The 18,886-nt window shown below is 30.1% G+C and overlaps 1 protein-coding gene across 1 annotated transcript; it reads right to left on the reverse strand.

Moving 5' to 3' along the window:
* Nucleotides 1–8,835: 8,835 nt before the first annotated feature.
* LOC105110401 (vam6/Vps39-like protein) lies at nucleotides 8,836–16,536 on the reverse strand. The gene is made up of 12 exons (XM_011005436.1): nucleotides 16,029–16,536; nucleotides 15,033–15,244; nucleotides 14,113–14,244; nucleotides 13,866–14,009; nucleotides 13,400–13,512; nucleotides 12,862–13,297; nucleotides 12,143–12,472; nucleotides 11,411–11,632; nucleotides 11,010–11,252; nucleotides 10,384–10,836; nucleotides 10,196–10,294; nucleotides 8,836–9,518 (listed from the first exon to the last, which is right to left on the reverse strand). Exons 1-12 carry the CDS (start codon nucleotides 16,468–16,470, stop codon nucleotides 9,318–9,320), a joined length of 3,027 nt encoding a protein of 1,008 aa, XP_011003738.1. The 5' UTR covers nucleotides 16,471–16,536; the 3' UTR covers nucleotides 8,836–9,317.
* Nucleotides 16,537–18,886: the final 2,350 nt, after the last annotated feature.

Raw genomic sequence — 18,886 nt, forward strand, 5'->3', positions numbered from 1 at the left:
ACCCCCTTGTACTCATGAAAGTTCTAAGAAATTGTCTAAGCTTTCCATAAAAAAAAAAAAATTAAGGTCATTTGGACTTCCAGAACTCAAGATATAGGTTGAACACTGAAGAGTGTCTGGGCTGCAGGACAGATTCAGACTTCTTCATTGTTGCTATAATTTGGAAGTGAAAACGACCTTTTTAAAACCAGACCTCATGAAAGTTGTAGGTATATGTCTTACCTTTCCACATATAAAATAAACCTAAATCCGAGATCTACAGCTCTAGATATGATCCAATTACCAAACAGTATTCTGGTTTGAACTGCATCAGCATCTCTTTTCTAAGTTTGGTAATCTCTCTGTCCTTTCAATTTCAGATCTTAAACTCATCAATCAATCTTTTTATTTATATGATAGGTCTGTATTTAAGATGAACATTTACCACAAATTAAAAGTACATTATATTATTAGATATGTTATTATAACACATGTTTTAGTTAAGGAGTTATCGATACTTCAAGTGCAAAATGATGATATAAAACTTTGATAAAAATATATTTTTAAGTACTAATCAATAACCCAATAAAAAATAATTAAAAAAATTACGAAACTCAATTTCCAATAAACTCAATGTTCAAGAATAAAATTGGAAAAAAAAAATTAAAAAATTATCCAAAAACATAATCTGAGTCAACCTGATTTAACCTTCCAAACCCATAACCCGGGTCATGAGATCAGGAAGCCAATAGAAAGCAAATTAAAAAAAAAATTATAAAACTCAATTCTCAATCAACTTGGCATTGAAAGATAAATTTAAAAAAATATTAAAAAAGCACAAAAAAATAATATGTCATACTGGTAATCCGAGTCATGAGATGGTAATAGCTTTATAGAAAGTAGACCAAAATAAATCACAAAACTTAATTCATAATAAACTTAATATTGAAGGATGAAATTAAAAAAAAAATTAGAAAAATAAAAAGGCTCAATTCATCTGAGTTAACTCATCAAACTCATGATTTGAGTCATGAGTATGGGATGATCTTATAAAAAATAAATTGAAAAAAATTATTAAGTTCATTCCCTGATAAATCTAATATTAAAAATTAAAATATTAAAAAAAAGTGAAGAAAAGAAAAGAAAAGAAAAAAATATTCAAATGAATAGTGCTACCTGAGTAGGAGTAAAAAAAAACCTTCTCCTTTTTTAGTTTTTTATTATTAATTAATTAATTAATATATCTAGCATTGAACTCATTTGAGCATGCTTAAATCCTTTTTTAAAAAAATCTCTCTTTAAATTTTTTACAACATCTCTCAAAATCACATCTTAATAAAATAATATAAAAAATCTCATACATCTAATTATTTTATTTTAACATTGTATTTAAAATATTAATTTTAGATGTAATTTTAAAACTATAAAATTGTGGCATCAAATAATATTTATTAACTATTAAATAATAAGTAATTAGTACTTTTTCGTACATGAAGAATTCAAAATATTTTTATATTTAGGAATCATGTTTATGTTCTCGCAATTGCATCCTTGTTATTTGTTAAATTAATTTATATTGTTGTAATTAAAAAGGTAATGCATCAACTATATTACATGATATATAGATATTGTATATAATAATAAAAGATACTAACACTATATAATTTATTTATCATAATAAATTATCATTATTATCGTATATTCATAATTATAAATGAATTAAACTCAAATAATAGAGCAAAGTTGGAAGCTTGAATTGATTTTTATAGGGTTTGAAATATAATTTTATAATAACAATTTTATATCTAAAAACATTTGAAGGATTGGTTTTGTTTTTTGTATAAAGTAAAAGTTATTGGACTTTTATAGGGTTTATAATAAAAATATGATGGTAAGGATGATCCTTTCACTCATTCTTACCTTTGACCCAAGAGAAATTGAAGGAGTTTTTATAACATCTCATGAAATCACATCCTAATAAAATGATATAAAAAAATATGATATACTTAATTATTTTATTCTTTAAGTCAGGTTAAAAATATTAATAATACATGTAATTTAAAAATAGAAAATCATGCCATGAAATGATATATATGAATTAGTAAATTATTAGTGATACAATCATGTTTACATTATCAAATTATATGTTTATTATTCATTAAATTGATTTATTACTACTCAACATAGTTTTTTTAAAGTTATACAAACACTTATGATATTTTTTATTTTTACATTCTCTTTGGTATAACCATCATCTTATCTTATAATATATACCTAAGTTAGCTTTAAAATTATATAAAGACTCTTTTATTTCTATTTTAATCCTTTTAGTTTCTCTATAAATCCCTATAATTTTAATAACCAAATCATCTACAAAACACCCAATCTTTATATATGGAATATCTTCAGAGATCCTTTACATGTACTACTTGTTCCTCCATCATTTCTCAGGCCAAATGAAATCATTTTCTAATAATATATGCTTTTTAAAGTGCAAAATATTGTAAGTTCATTTCTCTAGTTATAACTAGAAAAACCATCCATAAAGAATAAAACTTCATGATCCATGGAGTCACCTATGATTAAATTTTTGATAGGAAATGGAAAATCATCTTTAGAAAATACTTGATTTAAATCTTGAAAGCCAATGGAAACCTTTCTTTTCTTTTCTTGTTTTTATTTTCTTACAAGCATGATGTTTGCAATCCATGTTGGATAAACCTTTCAAATAAATCTAACATCAACAATGTTGTTAACTTTTGTTGTAGTTTGTGGAACAAGATCAAGATGAAACTGACACTAAAACTATTAATTTGATTTGGCACACTTCATGTTTACAATAAGATTATGGAAAACAATTATTGGATCTGCCCGAATTCTTATTATAAGACCATACACTCCTATATTTATAGTCTTTTAAAAGTTGAAAGTATCATGCCCCTTCTTCTGGAATCAATAAAACACTAATAAATATTATTCATTGATCCTCTTAGATTCCCAAATCTATTTGGTTCAAGTCCTTTGATCTTTAATGGTTCTTTCCCTCTTTTCAAAAGTTTTTAAAGCTGATCTTGATTTATCCTTTGAGCAAGTCTCATCAAAATTAAAGCAAGTCTCATCAAAATTAAACTTATATCTAAGGTCTCCTCAGCAACGATATAATTTATGGATACAATCTTTAATTTTGGAAGTTTTTCTTCATTTATATGGAAGTCTATTTTTATTCTTGGTCATTATACTTCCTTGATCCACGTCTTTTAGATATATTTGATCTATTCTTCTTTGGAGACATAGCATTCCTACCAACCATATTACGACCTAGTTTAATAAAGATATATGTTTTTTTTCTCAAGACCTTGTTGATATATAAAGGTGGACACTTTGTTACCTAATCTTTGAAGGACATATACCCAAATATGTTTTCTCTCATGTTAATAAGGTGTTACAACACAAGGCTCTAATCTAGTTGAAGGAGAAAAGAGATAAAGGTTTGTGTTTTAAATATAATGATAAATAAAGCCTAAATCATAAATATAAAGGTCCAAAATTGTTCTTAATTAAAGCAGTTGATGAGAAAAAGCTGGGGAGTAGATTTTGCTACCCTTGTATTAAGGGCAATGTTTTATAAAGAAGAGAGAGTAATGTATATAGGAGTCAATTTTGACCATTGATGAAAAAATAGCTAAAAAATACAAGATGAATAATAAAGATGTTGTTTAGAAAAATAAAAAAAGATGATGTAAATGGTGAATGTCAGTATGATACATGGATAATAACTTTTAAAATTTAAAGTCAAGATGAAGTCTTTAATCAAAATAATCCTTAACTTTTCAAATTTGAATTCAAATATGTTTAAAATCTTAATTCAAATGTTACTTTTATAAATTGATTTGCAACCCAATAAAAAATAACTACAACTAATTATTAGCTTATAGCCATTGCAAAAGCTTCATTATGGTTATTTAGGAGGATTATTTTTATGCAAAATTCAGCAGCCATAATAATTTTGAATAAATTTAATAACCAAATCATCTACAAAACACCCAATTTTTATAGATGGAATATCGTCAGAGATCCTTTACATGTACTACTTGTTACTCCATCATTTATCAGGCCAAATGAAATCATTTTCTAATAATATATGCTTTTTAAAGTGCAAAATATTGTAAGTTCATTTCTCTAGTTATAACTAGAAAAACCATCCATAAAGAATAAAACTTCATGATCCATGGAGTCACCTATGATTAAATTTTTGATAGGAAATGGAAAATCATCTTTAGAAAATACTTGATTTAAATCTTGAAAGCCAATGGAAACCTTTCTTTTCTTTTCTTGTTTTTATTTTCTTACAAGCATGATGTTTGCAATCCATGTTGGATAAACCTTTCAAATAAATCTAACATCAACAATGTTGTTAACTTTTGTTGTAGTTTGTGGAACAAGATCAAGATGAAACTGACACTAAAACTATTAATTTGATTTGGCACACTTCATGTTTACAATAAGATTATGGAAAACAATTATTGGATCTGCCCGAATTCTTATTATAAGACCATACACTCCTATATTTATAGTCTTTTAAAAGTTGAAAGTATCATGCCCCTTCTTCTGGAATCAATAAAACACTAATAAATATTATTCATTGATCCTCTTAGATTCCCAAATCTATTTGGTTCAAGTCCTTTGATCTTTAATGGTTCTTTCCCTCTTTTCAAAAGTTTTTAAAGCTGATCTTGATTTATCCTTTGAGCAAGTCTCATCAAAATTAAAGCAAGTCTCATCAAAATTAAACTTATATCTAAGGTCTCCTCAGCAACGATATAATTTATGGATACAATCTTTAATTTTGGAAGTTTTTCTTCATTTATATGGAAGTCTATTTTTATTCTTGGTCATTATACTTCCTTGATCCACGTCTTTTAGATATATTTGATCTATTCTTCTTTGGAGACATAGCATTCCTACCAACCATATTACGACCTAGTTTAATAAAGATATATGTTTTTTTTCTCAAGACCTTGTTGATATATAAAGGTGGACACTTTGTTACCTAATCTTTGAAGGACATATACCCAAATATGTTTTCTCTCATGTTAATAAGGTGTTACAACACAAGGCTCTAATCTAGTTGAAGGAGAAAAGAGATAAAGGTTTGTGTTTTAAATATAATGATAAATAAAGCCTAAATCATAAATATAAAGGTCCAAAATTGTTCTTAATTAAAGCAGTTGATGAGAAAAAGCTGGGGAGTAGATTTTGCTACCCTTGTATTAAGGGCAATGTTTTATAAAGAAGAGAGAGTAATGTATATAGGAGTCAATTTTGACCATTGATGAAAAAATAGCTAAAAAATACAAGATGAATAATAAAGATGTTGTTTAGAAAAATAAAAAAAGATGATGTAAATGGTGAATGTCAGTATGATACATGGATAATAACTTTTAAAATTTAAAGTCAAGATGAAGTCTTTAATCAAAATAATCCTTAACTTTTCAAATTTGAATTCAAATATGTTTAAAATCTTAATTCAAATGTTACTTTTATAAATTGATTTGCAACCCAATAAAAAATAACTACAACTAATTATTAGCTTATAGCCATTGCAAAAGCTTCATTATGGTTATTTAGGAGGATTATTTTGATGCAAAATTCAGCAGCCATAATAATTTTGAATAAATTTATATTTTTAGTAAAGCAACACTTTTTTTTTATTATCAGATATAGATTAATAATAGATTTAGCAAGGTATAACTGAGCTTGTCATATGCTTCGGGTTCTTGTTTTGCTATAAGAAATAAGTACAAGTTCTTTTTCAACATCTTTAATTCTTATGCACAAAATTATATATGTATCAAGGTTTTTATCCAAACATAAATTTCAACTTTATTTCATTGTCTATCTACTTAATTGGATTATTATGTAGAGATTTACATCACTCTCATTAATTGGATTATTATGTAGAGATTTACATTACTCTCATTAATACATCATATTTAATATAAAATATTTCATTAAATTTCATGATTTAAATATAAAAATAGAGAAAAGAATATGTACATGCATGTCAATGTACTTATTTATAAGGATAAGAAAAAAGAATTCTATAGAATTTGTATTAAATAAAAAAAAATAGTAACCTCTAGTTTATAGGCACATGTTATGCTACTTGTTAGATTTAAAAAAATATATATAACAAAAAATATTTAGGCTATAGAGAATTATTTAGTATTATTTTTTTTAATTTAGCACAGTGGATCAATCTTGAAACCTACTAGCCCAACTTTTTTTCTAGCACAAGTTTTAAATTAAATCATGAGAGAGTTGTTTCAATGTGACCCAATTAATTTGGTCTATCCAAAAACAACCTAAATAATTGTTAATGTGTAAACGTTTTTCAGACATGACCTAATCGATTTGGTAGGTCTAAAAATAACCCGGACAACTAGTAAAAAATATATAAAGATAAAATTAAAAAAAAAAACCCTCTTAATTGGACTCTTTCCTAGCCTAAGTTTAAAATCAAACATGTGATATTTGTCTTGACGTGACTTAATCAACTTATTTGGCTCAAAAAAGAACCGAACGACTAGTTAAAAACATCTGAGCATAAAATTGAGGATGAAAACAAAGAAAATTAAAATAAAAAAAATACTTACTTCAATGAACAGTGAAGCAGTAGTATGTGATCCCAAGTTTCTCAGTATGTAAGCATAATTATATAACAGTGTAGTATCCAATTATCCACTCAATATAGGCAACAAATAGGATTCCAAGTTAATTTCTAATGCAAGGAAGAATGACATATTTTCTAACATTATGAAAAAGATTAATTAAAAATTAAAAAGTAAAAAAAAAAATTGAACATAATGATATAATTGGATAATTATCTAAACATAATCTAATTATAAAATGTTAAATGAGATTAAAAAACTAAAAAAAAGTTAGGCAAGCATGGGTTAGGCAAGAATGCTTAGCTCACTTGAAAAATTAAGTGCAGGAGGCTAAGGTATTTTTTTTTTGAAGTAAATGATATGTCACCTGTTTAAGTAGACAACATATCACCTATTTCTCATCTTTTATGATTACTATGGAACATGATAACTAGGAAATCAAGATCAAAGTTATTAGGTTTCAAAAACCTAAATTCCAATTATTTTTTTCACCTTAGCACATGAAAAAAAAATTCCATGAACTTCTATAATCTCATTTTTAATAACAAAGCAAACTTTAATTGGCATAAAAATTTAAAAGCAAATCAAATAAGAAAAACTTCTTAGTTGTAATATACTTTTTTCTAGCAGATAGAAACCACCTTCATTAAGTTCATGTCTTAAAGAAACCAAAATTAAAGTTATTAATGATTAAAATTTGACCACTTGAGAGATGTTTTCCTCAAATTTTCTTAATGATTTTTTTTTCTCATTTCTCAAGATCTATGAGATGAAACATAAAATAAGTGAAAGCAAAAATAGAAGGAATAAATAAAGATTTACATGTAAAAAAAATATCAAAAACTAAAGTGTATGTCTAAATGGGCTGACATTTTCTATCAACATCTATTCTAGTCCTTGTTTTCCTTGAAAGAATTATGAAAATTTCTCCTATTCAAAATCACATTTCATTCAATTCCAAAACAATTATAAACACCTCAAATATGTGATATCATGCAATATGAAGAGATTGTAACACTTTAGGACAAAGGAAAAAAATTTGGAGGACCAAATTGAAAGGAAAAAATGTTGATTCTAGTGATAAAGAGAAAAAATCACAATCGTGACCAATTCCAGTCATGAAAAATATTGATTTTAGTGTCAATAAGTATTTTTCGATAGGTAATGTTTATCCTAAGTGTTTTTTTATTAAACTTACTTGAAATTATATATTTGAACCCGAAAAGGTTTTTTTGTTTGGGGTTGATTGTGAGATTTGGAGTTTATTTTTGAGTTGTTTTTGTTTGGGGTTGATTGTGGGATTTGGAGTAAATTTTTGAGTTGTTAAAAGTTATAGATATGTTTTACAAGATGTTTAAGGTATTCTTTTATGAGTATAATTAAAAAAAAAAAGATTTTTCTTGGTCTAAAATATGCATAATGGCTGAAGTGTCTTCTATTTTAGTGGGGCAAGCTACCCATTACCTCTTATTTTTTAAAAAAAAGTTAGGTAAATGATTAAAAAAATTAATTATCAGCTCCTTAAGAAAAATTAAAAAAACAATAAGGCCTAAATATGTGGGTTACTTGAGGCCATATGGCCTTTCTTTTATTTATTATAATTGGATTTTTAAAAAAAAAATTATTTATTTTTTTTAATTTTATCATTTAATATTTAATTAATTATTAAATAGACAATATAATTTATTTTAATTTGATTTTTTTTTTCAATCTTACTGGTTCTCAATTTTATTTTATAGATATCTATTTTAAAAAATATATAAAAAAGATTAGTCTATTTAAAAAATATATATAAAAAAGATTAGTGACCCTATTAAACTCTTGATCCATGTTATAAATTTAACTAGATAGAAATCAACCTTCATAATTTTTTTGTTACATAAATAGTTTTCAATTTATTTAATTAAATATATCCATACACTTTTTGAATTCAGTGAGTTTTTTTTATATAAAAGCATGTAAAAACACTTATATATATAATGAATTCAGTGAGTTTTTTTTATATAAAAACAATGTAAAAACACTTATATATATAATTTTTAAAAAAAATATATATATATATACAACCCACAAAGCAAAAGCCAAACAGCCAGTAACGTTTTCCGTCAGCCAAGGAACCAGAAAGGCAAAGTGCAGGATGAAGGAGAAACGCAAGAAAGCAGATCATTCAACAAACACATCAACCTCAGAAGGGAAATTGCAGTACTATCGAAGAATGATCTTAAGACCACAAGAAATTACACAATGCTATCATTACCATATTGTCATTCCAGGAAACAAAACAGATGATTCACAAGCACACCACTGTCAAAGTCATAGGAGAATAACACGAGGCTATCATTATACCACGTCACATGAAGCCATTTTTTCACAACTATTTTACAGCAGAGAAACCCTCTGTAAGGGTTTGTAATGCCCCTGTCAGTAAATATGAATCATCTCAAGCCCTTCAAATTGCAAGCCGACGTCTACACTTGTCCACATTCAAATATAAATACTACCAGCCGAATGAGAAGTCACCTTGCAGTTTTCAAGTTGCATGATTTGGGAATGGACAGGAGGCAAACCAATGGCAAGCTTACATGTGCTCAAAACTGATCAAAAGAGACTGCCATTCCCGAGCTTCATTCATAAAGGAATATTTCATTTTGCCACTTAAAAAATACCTCACCGCTTCCTTAGAGCCGATCCTTTGGCCACAGCTTTTATACTTTGTGAATCTCTGAAGCAAACGAAGTGAACGATTGTTTTCCCACTGGGGTAGGCTGCAAAAACGCTCGTTCCAATTTTCTTGTTGCAAAGAGAGCAGGTAGTATCACTGGTGATCTTGACAACTGTTTTCCTACGGTTGTACATTTCATCCCTCACCTGTTTACATGATTTGTGAAGAAAAATAGAACGGTGAGCAGATAGTTGTTCCAAGTACATGGATGCAACAACCATGCTGTAAAAAAAGAACCGATTAAACAACATGAGATTGGACAATGAATGCATAAAGAAAATACACAACTAAGCAATTGTAGATAAAGACCATCACGCTGATATGAGAATGAAATGGATTAGGAACATTAAGTTCAGTTTGAAGCTAATTGAAATTGCCTCTTACAAAGAAATTTGATATAAAAAATTGGTTTAATGTAAAGTGGCACTGGGCAAGCAACAATATGCAAACAAGCGCATCATAGCAACTGTTATGCTGAAAATTGTAAGAAAAGATTGACTCTTGCACGGAAGCTATGCAAATTGATGCTTCAATAATTTTTCTGTAGATTATTTAAATGTGTCGATTATGTTCTGCTTTTCAACAGCCATGCCAGTGAGCATTGATTTATAGCAACAGTAGAAGCATTACCCCAGCATAAATATTGCCTCTGTAACAGAACTTATGATCAGTGCAACCTAAATGGCGTAATTCTACCATCATCTTTCATAAATATAACCTTCCTTCAAGTTATTAGATCTTCTTATATCATGCCCATGAGTGGTTAAGATTCCCGGTACGGATAATTCTCTAGTTGAATGTATATGTTTTATATTGTTGATACCTGCAGATTCTCACTCTGCCTCAGGCTTTTGATTACTGAGAGATTCCTGTATGCTTCACTGGATTTTTTTAGAAGAGGTCCAAGAAAGGGAAGCAAATTCTGCAAAGGAGATTTCAAAGCAAATAAATATCAAATGGAAGAGCAAGATGGAATTGTTGGTCGATATGTGATTTCCATATATTAATTACCTGTAATTTAGTTTCCCTTGGTAAGAGTTTGAGGGCCTGAGCTCCATTGATTCTGTCCCATCTTTTGCTCAACAGATCGAGGACCTCATCAAGCATAATAGTAGAACCCCCTTCATCACCAAATTCATCTGCATCACCATCACTCCTGCTACTGTCAGTGCCACTGGGACTGACTCGTAAGTCTTCTGCACCCTCTATAGCAGCAATTTTCTTTGTAGCACGACCTCCTTTAGCTTTTACTGGGGTCACAGAACTTACCTTGGGAACGTTAGTATTCTGAAAGGATACTAGATTTGTTATTCGCTTTTCAAAATTCATGGTTGTCTTCCTGGGGTTGAGGTAAATCTGCAAGAGAGTTAGGTATATATTGCCAGAAGATCTTGCAGATGGTAGATGAGCTGCAGACTCGTAGACACGGTCACAGTAGGATAATGCCAGATCAGGAACATGAAGCTGTACAGTAAAAGGAACTTGTAAGAACTAACCTCAACTCAACAAAGCCTCAAATCCCAAATTAGTTAATATTGGGTAGCTTTTTCAACCAATAGTGATCAAGAACAAAGAATCACATTATTTGTATGCATGAAAAAGAAGGAACAAGCAGATTGATCTTTAATGCAGAATACCTTGTGAACATACAGAGATAAGGCAAGCTCATGTTGGTTCATTTTTCCCCACAAAAGTGCCCGCTCTTCATATAATGCATCTGCTGGAAGCCGTTTCAACAGAGCCTCTGGGTTATACCCTGAGATGCTCTCCAACGCAGACAATAATTTATTCCGTGTTGGTGAATAAGCCTTCTCATCCCATTTTTCTTGAGCATTCAACTCGGCATGCCAATCAAGCACTTCCAAGAGATAGATTTGCACCTGTGAAAAATAAATTGTTAGATAAATACTGCTATTTATAGTAAAATTAGCAGGAGCACTGCCAATACCCAACGAAACACAGTGAGGCTGGCAGCACCATCTGTTTTGCCATGTGAATTAGAATGAATATGAAAAAAGATAAATGCAAGAGTTCTTACCATTTCATTTTGTAGGTTTCCAGAGATCCCATTTTCATTCATCGCAAGCATCAGTTCTAAATATCTGCCTTGCATGCTTGGAGCATGCTGCTTCAAATAAGAGTTGACCAAGTCTGCAGGAATATTCCCAGACAAAAGGAGCTCAATAGTTTGTGTGGGACAGCTTTCGAGAACAAGCATTGAAAACTCCAAGACAAGCATGGGATCAGTCCAACACAGAGGCTGCATACAGAAATCCATCAGAATCCATTCAGCACTGAACATATAGAAGCTGCAGGTTTAATTCATTCATTCAAGTAATAATCAGGTTATAGAAAGAAACACCGAAAATTACTTTTATGATATTCCTCGTGCAAAACATCAGATTGCTTGAGTCATTACAAATGGTTAAAAGCAACTAACGATAATAATATTGATGCTAAGACAAACAAAAATTTAGGACCAGAAAAGAAAGTTCTGTAAAAACAAAGATGCCAGGGAACATGTTTTAGTTGGTAAATAAATGATGAACTGGTCAAAACCATCTGAAGGAATATGCAGGAACAATAAAATGAGAAACACATTGTCTAATATGTTTGACAGTCATATCCATGCTTTTACATATCAGTTCCACAAAACACCAGATCTTTCTTTTATGCAGTTGATCCAATCTTATGTCTAATGCTATTTTCTTGTTTCACAAGTTAAACAAAAAACAGCACCCAGGCTAGAAAACCAAATGCGAGATCTTACCTTGAGATATTCAATAATAGATTCAGGCTTGAATTTTGGGTTTAGCTCGGGCTTTGACTGGTTTGATTTTGACTCTTCAACTAATTGATGCAGAAGCTTAAGAGCTTCACGGTGCATGTCATTGCATTTGTAGAGTTCTAATAAAGCAGTATAATGATTCCATTTTTGAAGAATCTCCTCGCATATTTTTAGGTCACAGTAGTTCAGACCCTTCAATAATTCTAAAGCTGCTGAAGTCTGTCCTGTAAGAAGAAGAGCTTGAAGAAGAGCCGTGTCCAATATTGCTGCCATTTCCCTGGCACCTGAGTTAATGGCAATGTTACCACGACCCTGAGAGGCCAAATGGAATATGAGGTTGAGGTTGTAAACTTAAACTCAGTACGTAGCCATGACACCGAGACTTGCTTTGACAAGTGTATTCGTGGAAAGAATGAATGTAGATTGGCATGAAACAACAATGATAGATGATAGATGATAGATAAACACCATCTGTTATGTAGGAATTCAATCTCTGTAAAAAATCAACGAACATGCTCAAGGTTCTCTAGTCTCTCCTACTCAGTCACCCAAGCCCCCAAACACAGGGATGCATGCGTGCACAAAAATAAGATTTTCAAAGATAAGTAGTTCCCTCTATATAATCTCTGCATAACACTTATTTAGAACACAGTAACAACAAAATCATGAAAAAACAAAGAATAAAAGCTAGCTATTATTACCTTGTTGGATTTCTTAAACCTATTAGAGTCATAAGGTCCATAATTATCTCCAACAGCATCTAAAACAACCTCATCTGTTCCCTCAGCAGTGGCCTTTTCAACTATGCCAAATCTTCTTTTCTGCAAGTACTTGATTAAAGCCATGAGAGTATTATGGCTCATCTTCTTGGACTCAAGTGCTGAATGCTCATCAAAATCTGATAGGTGGATTGGAGGTGAGGGTTCCATAATATCAGACAAACCAGAGGAACCTCTTGAGAGATACGGAGCATCTTGAGAAATGTCAATTAGTTTCTCAGGTTCTGGAATCAAAGATGTTTTGGGGAGAACAATGGATGGATACAAAGAAAGCACATAAATGATATCTACTTGAGATGCTAAGAAATGTTCCATAGCCTCCTCATAGCTCCCATTATCAAAAAGATAATGTGCATATCTGCAAGGCAATGCCATGAGCTTATTCAAATCAAATGTAAAACTAAGATTGGAACTATCATGATTCTGATGCTGGTTTGAAAAGCCTATATGGAACATCTACCTTATGTGAATTGAACCCTCCTTAGCAGCTCGAAGGTTTGAATCTTCTGGTGGAAGCAGCTTGCACAAGGCCAAAGCTTCCTCAAAATTTCCAGATGCTGTCAACTGTACAATCTGCAATATAATACAGCCCTTAGTTCTATGTCCAAAGTACCATGTCCTCTGTCAACTGTACAATCTGCACTATAATACAGCCCTTAGTTCTATGTCCAAAGTACCATGTCCTCATAATCTTTTCAAGTTCTTAAGCTAAGGCTATGGAAAAAGGCATGATTCAATTATAGACAAGGCTATTGCACATAACAATACAAGATTTAGAGAGATGTCTTGTACAGTTTGTTTAAAATCTTAAAAACTGTCAAAATTTGGACTTGACAGCAATGGGAAGGTGTGGACCTTCTATGTCTTTACTGCTAGTAACTAGAAGATAGCATATAAATATTTTTACAAACAGGTATAGGGAATACCTGTGCACCAAGAGGAACAGGGAACAGCACACAGACAGAATTGCTTAATGCAACAATTATCACATTGTTGCTTTCAATAAGATGGCGAACATTTTGAAGAACAAAAGCTTGTATCAATGGGTATGGAACTCGGAGAGACCGGATCTGCAAACATTAATGGAAAATTCTGAACAAATCCACAGCCAGTTAGATAGAAAAGAAAGGGAGGATTTCCATTTTAATTTTGTGTCTGATATGGTTAAGCTACCTCAATCCGTCTAGGAAGCAGAGAAATTGCATAGGACTTTTGAATGACAACAAGAGAAGGAGCCTCTGACCAACAAATTTTCTCTGCTTGGAGATGCTTGCCATTTTGGTCCACAAAGACTCCAATGTTATCCTGCGGCAGCAACAAAAACAGAAGTTCCTAGCTTCATTCTTGTTGTGTGGGAAGAGAAGACAATAAATAGCATGAGGGAGAACAGAAAATATGCTCAGGACATGCATATTACAGGCCATGTATATCCTGCGCATGTATAACCCCTTAAGAGTTATACCTGCAACTCTCTAGCAAAGAAGTTCCTTACATCCAGGGTTATAAAAATCATTCCATTTGTTAATGCAATGAGACAGCAATGATAATTGAAAACCTTCAACAGCCGATTAAAGACGAAAGCCCATGATGCACAGGTTTGCTTGCAGGACATAGCTCATTAAAGACTAAAGTCCATCATCGCTATGTTCTTCAAAAAAACAACAATAATGTTCCGACTTAAGCAGTTCCTGAAAGTTGAACCAGAAAGGAGACTACAGTAATCAAGCAGGACAGCCCAAATATAAGTGATATAACTCCAATATTTTTCCTTCATTATTCAACATGAACATTCAAGAAGTAGTAGCTTATTGACATATATCAAGTTCATTGTGACACAGTTCTGCTTCACGTACGGTAACTGCCAACAGCATAACCCTTACCATCAAAACAAGAGATGAAAGCCATAGGCAAGATTAAAGGGGAAACAATTACTAATTTTTCAAATCAGCAGGAGTATCTAGCAATCAATATAAGCACATAATTAACTAATGAATTAAACAACTAAAAGGCAGAAATGAATGAATTAAACAGTTACTATTAACAAAGACAAGCCAAATAAAACCAAGTAAATGTCAGCAGCAGAGAGAGAGTACCTTCCCAAGAAGAAGCTCCCCAGAAGGAAGAGATACCACTAATGGAGGAGCTAGTCTCCCTGAAGGAAAAACCTCACTCAATGCACCATTTGTTGAATTTAATATCCAATATTCCTTTCTAATTCCCAAACATATGTTCTCACCACACCATGACATTGACTTCACTGTATCTGAAACCCCAAAATCTTTCACCTCCACAAATCCCCTTCCACCTGAAAAATAAACTCAGAATTCAGCTGCACCAAAGAGAAAATTATCACCCCATTATCACATTAGCAAAATCGAATTTGGTATCACAGCGCAATTCTCAATCCAAATAACCTAATATTAAATTTATAAATTTGTTTTTCTAATCATTTATTAACAAAGAAACATTAGTTCCAATCATTTAGCACTACAATGAGCTCCACTTGAGACAAAATACTGGTTTAACATCACAAGATATACTTTCAGAATGAAAGTTAATGAAAAAAGATCCCATCAGTTAATGAGAAACGAAAGAAACATAGAGAATTATGTGACTCGATTTCCAATCCAAGTAACCTAATGTCTACTTAAAACTATCAATTGAAGACATTTAGCACCTTACTTGGCAAAAAGTACAATCAAATTAACTAACTACCACCTTAATATCAACAATCAAAATCAAAGTTGATAACCGCTATAAAAAAAAAAAATGTGACTCAATTTACGATCTAAAAAACTATAAGGCTGCAACTCAAATCAATTAGAACCATTACTAAAACCTTAATTATCTAAGTAGCAATATAATCATATAAAACAATATCAAATTTTAAAGAAGTTATATTAACTCCAAGAATCACTAAATTATCCTAGTTTCCATTGCTTTCACTAACATTTACACTATAATTAGCCAAAATAACATTAAATTTTCGAGTAATTTAACAAAGGATAAATCCTCCTAGTTTTTTTATATGTCTTTCATGATCATTTACAACAACAAAAGAAAATACACCAAATTTTTTAACTAATTACCGTCATGTCTAAAAATGCAGACTCTTTTTTGCCTGGCGAAGCACAGAAACCCTCGCTTATCATCCCAATCAAACACGTTAGCACCTTTAGCTTTAGTAAGCACCGCAATGGTCTCCAAATGTGGCAATCGATGAAACGCGATAGATTCAGAGAGCGATAGGAGCAGTTCTCTTGAAGCCAATACTTTCATTGACAAAATTGGCTTTTTAGAGAATCCGTTTACGGTTCTCTCCAGTGAATACTGTTCCTTTCGAAGTTGATCACCGTGTTTATGGTAATCAGATGGTGGGGATTTGTCGGAGATAGCGGACACTGGAGCGTAGATTCTGAGAGCTCCATCGGAGCAAGCGATGAGGAGCTTTGAACCGTAGGCTTCGATTGCATCGATTTTGTTTGGGCAATCTGTGAGGAGCTCAAAGGAATCGTAGGCATTGTGCACCATTATTGGGTTTCAGCTTTTGATCATTTCAGCGAATACAGAGAAGTGTTTCATAATAGAGCAGATCGGCTAATTACAATTTGATCCCCATTTATAAATATAAGAGTAAATTAAATATAATTTGCACATTTTTTTATTTTGTTATTTTAAAAATTACACTTAAGTGGATTAAAATTTTAAAAAGTTTGAGATTAATCGGAACATTATAGTATTATCTGTTTATGTTCCTTTTGCGTTATTATTGTTTAATTTTAAACTTTAATGATTCAATTGAAATTAAAAATATATCATGGAGATTGATTAGTTTATTTTGCTTCATTGCAGATTGAAGTTACTGGACCAGGAAAGCACTGCGCGGAATATAACCTCCAAGCGGTATCGGTGGGACTTGAACCCGCGACGGTTCATAGGACCAACGCTCTACCCGTATTTTGTTGGAGGTCAGATTAAAAAAATTTAACACGAAAAAGTAAATGCGCAGACATGTTCAATGCATTTTTTTACATAAACAAAATAATGTTGAATAAAAAATTCAATCTATATATTTAATTAAATAAATCAATAATTATATATATTTATCCATTTATATTTTTTTATCATGACCTCAAATATTTTCTAATAAAGTAAAAAATATCTTATCTATCATAATATTATGATGGATGATATATTATTTATTTATCTGGTTTTCAATCACGATGAAAGTGGTCAAAAAATCATCATGGATAAAAATAAAGTTTTGAACTAAAATATATAATTATCAAATTAAAATGACTAAAAAAGATTTTTGGATAAATTTTAAGGCTAAAAAGCACTACATAATTTACTTTTTTTAAAAAAAGGGTTGCAATTCTTTTTCTTTATTGATTTTGGTCCCCTAACATTCAATCTCTTGCAAGCAAGAAAATCAATTTTTTGTACGCAAAATAAAGCACTAATCCAAAGTCATAATATTTTTTTAAGTTGCAATAACTTATAAAAATCAAAATAAAACAAATTATAAAGTCAAATCTTCAATAGACACATAGCCAAATGACTAGATTAAAAACAAATCAAATGATAAAAAGAAATTTACCTTAAAACCCAAATTTTGACAACTACATGATGGTCAAAAAATCACTCTTAATAAGTTTTTACTTAAAAACTCAATTTTAAACCCATTTTCATCTAAAAATACTCATATAACTTAAAACAAAATGGTAAAAGAAACAAAAAATTAACTCAAAGAAAAAAAATATCTCAACCCTGATTTTTTTACTTTTTATTTTTTTGACAACAGGAAAGCCCAAAAGCACAACAATCACATTCATCTCTTGAATGAGAACACTCTCATGCCAAATTTGGCATTTTTATCAATAGAATTTGACCAATCAATCTCTTTTTCTTTCTTTTATTGTTTTCCAATAATTCTTTCTCTTCTCACTAAACTTAGTTATTGAAATATAAATAAAATAAAATTTTAAGTTAAAACATATGATTTTCAAACTATAAGAACCATAGAGGATTTTTGGACAAATCTTAAGGCTAAAAAGTGTTTACATAAATTTTTTTTAAGAAAAAGAGCTGCCATTTTTCTTTTTTCTTTTTTCTTTTTTAATTTTGCCCCCTTAATTCTCAATCTCTTACAAACAATAAAGTCAAATCTTTATTTATAAAATCAAGCATCAATCCAAAGTTGAGATCTTTTTTTGAGTTTGTGATGTCTTATAAAAATTAAATTGAAACAAATTATAAAAATTAATAAAAATTAAATTGAAACAAATTATAAAGATCAATCTCCAATAAATATAATATCAAATGACTAGATTATATCAAGTGCGTTTAAGGATAATTTGATATTTTTATAAATATAAATATTTAAAAAAAATTGTTGATGTTGTATTGCATATGTAAGTGTGTAGGTAGTGCTTACGCTCTTTGGGATGGGTATACAGTATTGCTTGATGACCAAACGTATGTTTTTGGGGCAACGTTAGGATCTCTTTGATAGCACGTATGGGTAATGGATTTTCGGTTTTTGTTTTTTGTTTTTTCTTTTCTTTTCTCTATCATTCTCTATTCTCACACCAAACCCTTTAATTTTTTCAATCCATGTTTTCAATTTGGTTTCAATCCATATCTTCAATTCGGTTTTCCCTCACTTTTTGTTCATATTCTTTTGATTACTATTTATTTTATTTAAAGTAATTTATAAATTTGGATTTTTTTTCAATTTCATCTTTTTTTTTTAATTTTTTCATCTATCATATTTGTTTATCATTTTTTTATTGTTTATTTTTTTTGCTTTTTTACCCTTTTCTTAATTTATTTTATTTTCAAATTTATCCCTTGTTGTTTTAATTCATTTAACTTGTATGCCATATTTAGTCCTTGTTTTTTTCTTGTTGTTTTAATTCATTTAACTTGTATACCATATTTAGTC

The sequence above is a fragment of the Populus euphratica genome, unplaced genomic scaffold, assembly GCF_000495115.2.
Source record: "Populus euphratica unplaced genomic scaffold, PopEup_1.0 scaffold252.1, whole genome shotgun sequence".
Classification (NCBI taxonomy): Eukaryota; Viridiplantae; Streptophyta; class Magnoliopsida; order Malpighiales; family Salicaceae; genus Populus; species Populus euphratica.

Bases quoted from the DNA above. Each gene is read 5' to 3' on its own strand.
- LOC105110401 (XM_011005436.1), bottom strand. From the start codon at position 16,470: ATGGTGCACAATGCCTACGATTCCTTTGAGCTCCTCACAGATTGCCCA. The intron at 15,245-16,028 runs GTAATTAGTTAA...TTTATTTTTCAG, and splicing joins CTGCATTTTTAGACATGACG to GTGGAAGGGGATTTGTGGAG. The intron at 14,245-15,032 runs GTACTCTCTCTC...TTGCTGCCGCAG, and splicing joins GGGAGCTTCTTCTTGGGAAG to GATAACATTGGAGTCTTTGT.